The sequence below is a fragment of the Loxodonta africana genome, chromosome 7, assembly GCF_030014295.1.
Source record: "Loxodonta africana isolate mLoxAfr1 chromosome 7, mLoxAfr1.hap2, whole genome shotgun sequence".
Taxonomy (NCBI): Eukaryota; Metazoa; Chordata; class Mammalia; order Proboscidea; family Elephantidae; genus Loxodonta; species Loxodonta africana.
In genome coordinates this window covers 84,738,817-84,743,317 of record NC_087348.1, presented here as the reverse complement: position 1 = coordinate 84,743,317, position 4,501 = coordinate 84,738,817, and the positions used below count along the sequence as shown (strand labels likewise).

At 38.5% G+C, this 4,501-nt stretch overlaps 1 protein-coding gene across 1 annotated transcript; it reads left to right on the top strand.

The window, feature by feature from the left end:
- The first annotated feature begins 3,140 nt into the window (after window positions 1-3,140).
- LOC135232006 (olfactory receptor 52D1-like) lies at window positions 3,141-4,121 on the top strand. The gene has a single exon (XM_064289263.1). It carries the CDS (start codon window positions 3,141-3,143, stop codon window positions 4,119-4,121), a length of 981 nt encoding a protein of 326 aa, XP_064145333.1.
- The last annotated feature ends 380 nt before the right edge of the window (window positions 4,122-4,501 follow it).

The following is a 4,501-nucleotide window of genomic DNA, read 5'->3' as shown; positions in this document are numbered from 1 at the left end:
GTCTATAGCCAGCAGAGAGTCCTTAACAGTGCACTGAGGTGTTTGTGTCTAGCCACAAAGGTATCAGGCTCCACTTATCTCTTGCCATCTTCCTGAATTCACCTCCTTCTGATAATTCCACACAATCTACTTATTCTCACAAATTTTGATGTAATCCTATCACACCATATCTGTAATCTGGCCTGGCCCAAAAGTATTATGACTCAAATCTGAAAAATTAGAATTCTAGTCTCTATACTCCTTTTATACTCCTTATAAGTGAGAATGGTGAGACTTCATCTCTCATGCTTTGGTCATGTTATCAGGTGGGACTGGTCCCAGGACAAAGACATCATGCATGGTAAAATAGACGGTCAGTGGAAAATAGGTAGACCCTCAATGTGTCAATGGATTATAACAATGATTCTGAGAATGGCACAGGGCTGGTGTTTCATCGTGTTGTATATAGGGTTGCTATGAGTTGGAACTAACTCAACAGCACCTATCAACAGCCGTAATATCTAACTCTACATTTTGTTAAGATTGCACTGTTTCTTACTTAGTACTCCAAACCCAAAGAAGAGACCTAGTGGTCTATTTCTAAAAAAATTGGCTAGTGAAAACCTTATGAATAGCAGTGGAGCATTGTATGATATGATGCCAGAAGATGAGCCCCTTGGAAGGCACTCAAAATACAACTGGGGAAGAGCTCCCTCCTCAAAGTAGAGTTGACCTTAATGGTGTAAATGGAGTGAAGCTTTCGGGACCTGCATTTGCTGGTGTTGCATGACTCAAAATGAAAAGAAATAGCTGTAAACATACATGAATAATCAGAATGTGGAAAATGCAAAGTATGAACCTAGGAAAATTGGAATTCATCAAAAATGAAATAGAACACATAAACATCAATATCATAGACATTAGTGAGCTGAAATGGAGTGGTGTTGGTCATTTGATTCAGACACTAGTATGGTCTACTATGGCAGGAATGACAAGTTGAAAAGGAATGGAGACATGTTCAGTGTCAAAAAGAACACTTCAAGATCTATCCTGAAGTACAACACTGTCAGAGATAGGATGATATCCTTACACCTACAAGGATGACCAGTAATATAACTATTATTCAAATTTACACAACAAACTCTAAGGCCAAAAATGAATAAATTGAAGATTTTTATCAACTTCTGCATTCTGAAATTGATCAAACATGAAATCAAGATGCAATGATAATTACTGGTGACTGGAATGTAAAAGCCGGAAACAAAGAAGAAGGACTGTAGTTGAAAATATGGCCTTGGTGATAGAACTGATGCTGGAGATCACATGATAGAATTTTGCAAGACCAATGACTTCTTCATTGCAAATACCTTTTTTCAACAACATAAATGGTGTGTATACACAGGGAGCTGGCTGGTTAGGATACATGAGAATCAAATCAACTACAGCTCTGGAAAAAGATGATGGAAAATCTCAATATCATCAGTCAGAAAAAGGCCAGGGGCCGATGGTGGAAAATATCATCAACTGCACTTATGCCAGCTGAAGTGGAGGTGGAAGAAAATTAGAATAAGTCCACAAGAGCCAAAGTACAGCCATGAGTATATATATCCCCCTTGAATTTAGAAACCGTCTCAAGAATAGATTTGATGCATCGAACACTAATGACTGAAGACCAGTTGAGCTGTGGAATGATATCATGGATATCATACATGAAGAAAGCCAGAGGTCATTAAAAAGGCAGGAAAGAAAGAAATGACCAAAATTGATGTCAGAAGAAACTCTGCAAGTTGCTTTTGAATGTCCAGTAGCAAAAACAAAAGGAAGAAATGGTGAAGTGAAAGAGCTGAACAGGAGATTGCAAAGGGTGGCTTGAGAAGACAAAGTATTATAATGAAATGTGCAAAGACTTGGGAGTTAGAAAACCAAAAGGGAAGAACATGCTTGACATTTTTCAAGCTGAAAGAATGAAAAAAAAAATTTAAGCCTCGAGTTGCAATTGTGAAGGATTCTATGAGAAAATATTAAACAACACAGGAAGCATCAAAAGAAGATGGAAGGAATGCACAGAATCACTGTACAAAAAGAATTGATTGAAGTTCAACCATTTCAGGAGGTAGCATATTATCAAGAATACATTGTACTGAAGGCTCTTTTTAATGTGTTAAAAAGCCAAGATGTCACATTAAAGACTAAGGTGCACCTGACCCAAGCCATGGTGTTTTCAATCATTTCTATACATGTGAAAGCTGGGGAATGAACACGAAAGACAGAAGTATTGTTTCCTTTGAATTACCATGTTGGGGAGAAATATTGAGTATGCCACAGGAATTCCAGAAAATGAACAAATCCGTCTTGGAAGCAGTACAGCCAGAATAGTCCTTAGAAGCAAGAATAGAGAGACTTCTTCTCCCATACTTTGGACATGTTATCAGAAGGGGCCAGTCCCAGGAGAAGGACATCATGCTTGCTAAAATAGAGGGTCAGAGAAAAAGAGGAAGACCTTCAACAAGAAAGATTGACACAGTGGCTACAATAATGGGCTCAAACATAGCAACAATTATAAGGATGGTGCAGAACTGGGCAGTGTTTTGTTCTGTTGTACATAGAGTTGATATGAGTCAGAATCAACTCGATGGCATCTAGCAATAACGCCAAACCCATCACTGTTACATAATCTTAAACTTACAACTGACATCATTCCTTTTGAGAAGAATTTGAGATTTTCAGCTGTTTAATTTTAAGTGTTGGTACTTAGCTATTTCACCTATTTAATTTCTATAGATCAATACATTGCAAATTACAAATATAGATGAATGAAATAATATCTATGGAAATAGATGAATAAAATTTACTAAACCTACTCTGTCCACAGATTAGGAAATTCACAGAACTCGGTAGATCTATTTAAAGAGAACAAAATATTCCTTGTAGTTCTCACTGAAGATGCCCTCAGCATACTGATTTAGCTGGTGCCCTATTGGAGACAGTAAAGCTGAAATAATAGCTGGCACCCTGTCAGATAATGACATAATTTTCATCTAAATTTTTGCAAGCATTGTCATTATTTACTTGTCTGTAATTCCCTGCATTTTGGATTATTTAACTGATAAGAGATTTCAAAATTTAGAAATGATTATTTTGCTTATTTTACAGGAAATTAAATGAAGAGAAAGCTAACACTGGCACCTGATATGCCAGCATATAATAAGACTGATGCCCATCCATCAACTTTCCTTCTCATTGGCATTCCTGGTTTGGAGGCTTCCCACATCTGGATCTCCATTCCCTTCTGTATAATCTACCTTTTGGCCCTACTGGGAAACTTCTCCATTTTGTTCGTCATTAAGACAGACCACACTCTTTATGAGCCAATGTACCTCCTCCTTTGCATGCTGGCTGTGGCTCACCTTATTGTGTGCACTACAGCCATTCCAAAACTTCTCAGTGTCTTCTGGTTCGATGATGGAGAGATTCGTTTTGAAGCCTGTCTCACTCAAGTGTTCCTGATTCACTCTTGCTCCACCATGGAATCTGGGTTCTTTCTGGCCATGGCTTTTGACCGCTATGTAGCCATCTGTCACCCATTAAGACATTCAATGATTCTGACACACACAGTGATACGGAAGATAGGTCTAGCCATTGTACTCCGGGGCACAGTGCTTCTCAGTCCTCACCCTTTCCTGCTGCGGTGGCTTCCTTATTGCAAAACCAATATCATTTCTCACACCTACTGTGAGTTCATGGCCCTCATCAAAATTGCCTGTGCTGAGACAAAAATCCACAGAGCCTACAGCTTAATTGTTGCCTTCCTTACTGGAGGGGTGGACTTCATATTGATCATTTGTTCTTATATACTCATACTCCACACAGTCTTTCACCTCCCATCCAAGGATGCCCGACTCAAGACCTTGGGCACCTGTGGCTCCCATGTCCTTGTCATCATGGTGTCCTATACTCCAGCTTTCTTTTCCTTTCTCACCCACAGGTTTGGGCACCATGTGGCTCCCCATGTGCACATATTTGTAGCCAACATCTATCTTCTGATCCCACCCATGGTGAATCCCATTATCTATGGGGTAAGGACCAAGAAGATACGGGACAGGTTCCTTAAAGTTTTCAGTTTTTCAAAACCTCTGAACTAAATCTTCTTTGTTGGTGAGTAATATCTAAAGAAAAACTTTTTTTCTTATCCTTCTTAGAGTGTGTGGTTTTCCACCAAGCCCCTCCTTTAATATCCGGATTTTTTCTATGGGAAGTAACTTATGCAAGGACATATTATATATGTAAATAGATATAACTATACATTATCTGGAAACCCTGGTGGCATAGTGGTTAAGTGCTACAGCTGCTAACCAAAAGGTCAGCAGTTCGAGTGAAACTAGTCACATAAAAAAAAAAAAAATTTTTTTTTTTTTACAAAAGGACAAATATTGTATAAGACCGTTATTATAAGATCTTGAGAAATAGTTTAAACTGAGAAGAAAACATTCTTTTGTGGTTAAGAGAGGGGGGAGGGTTATTT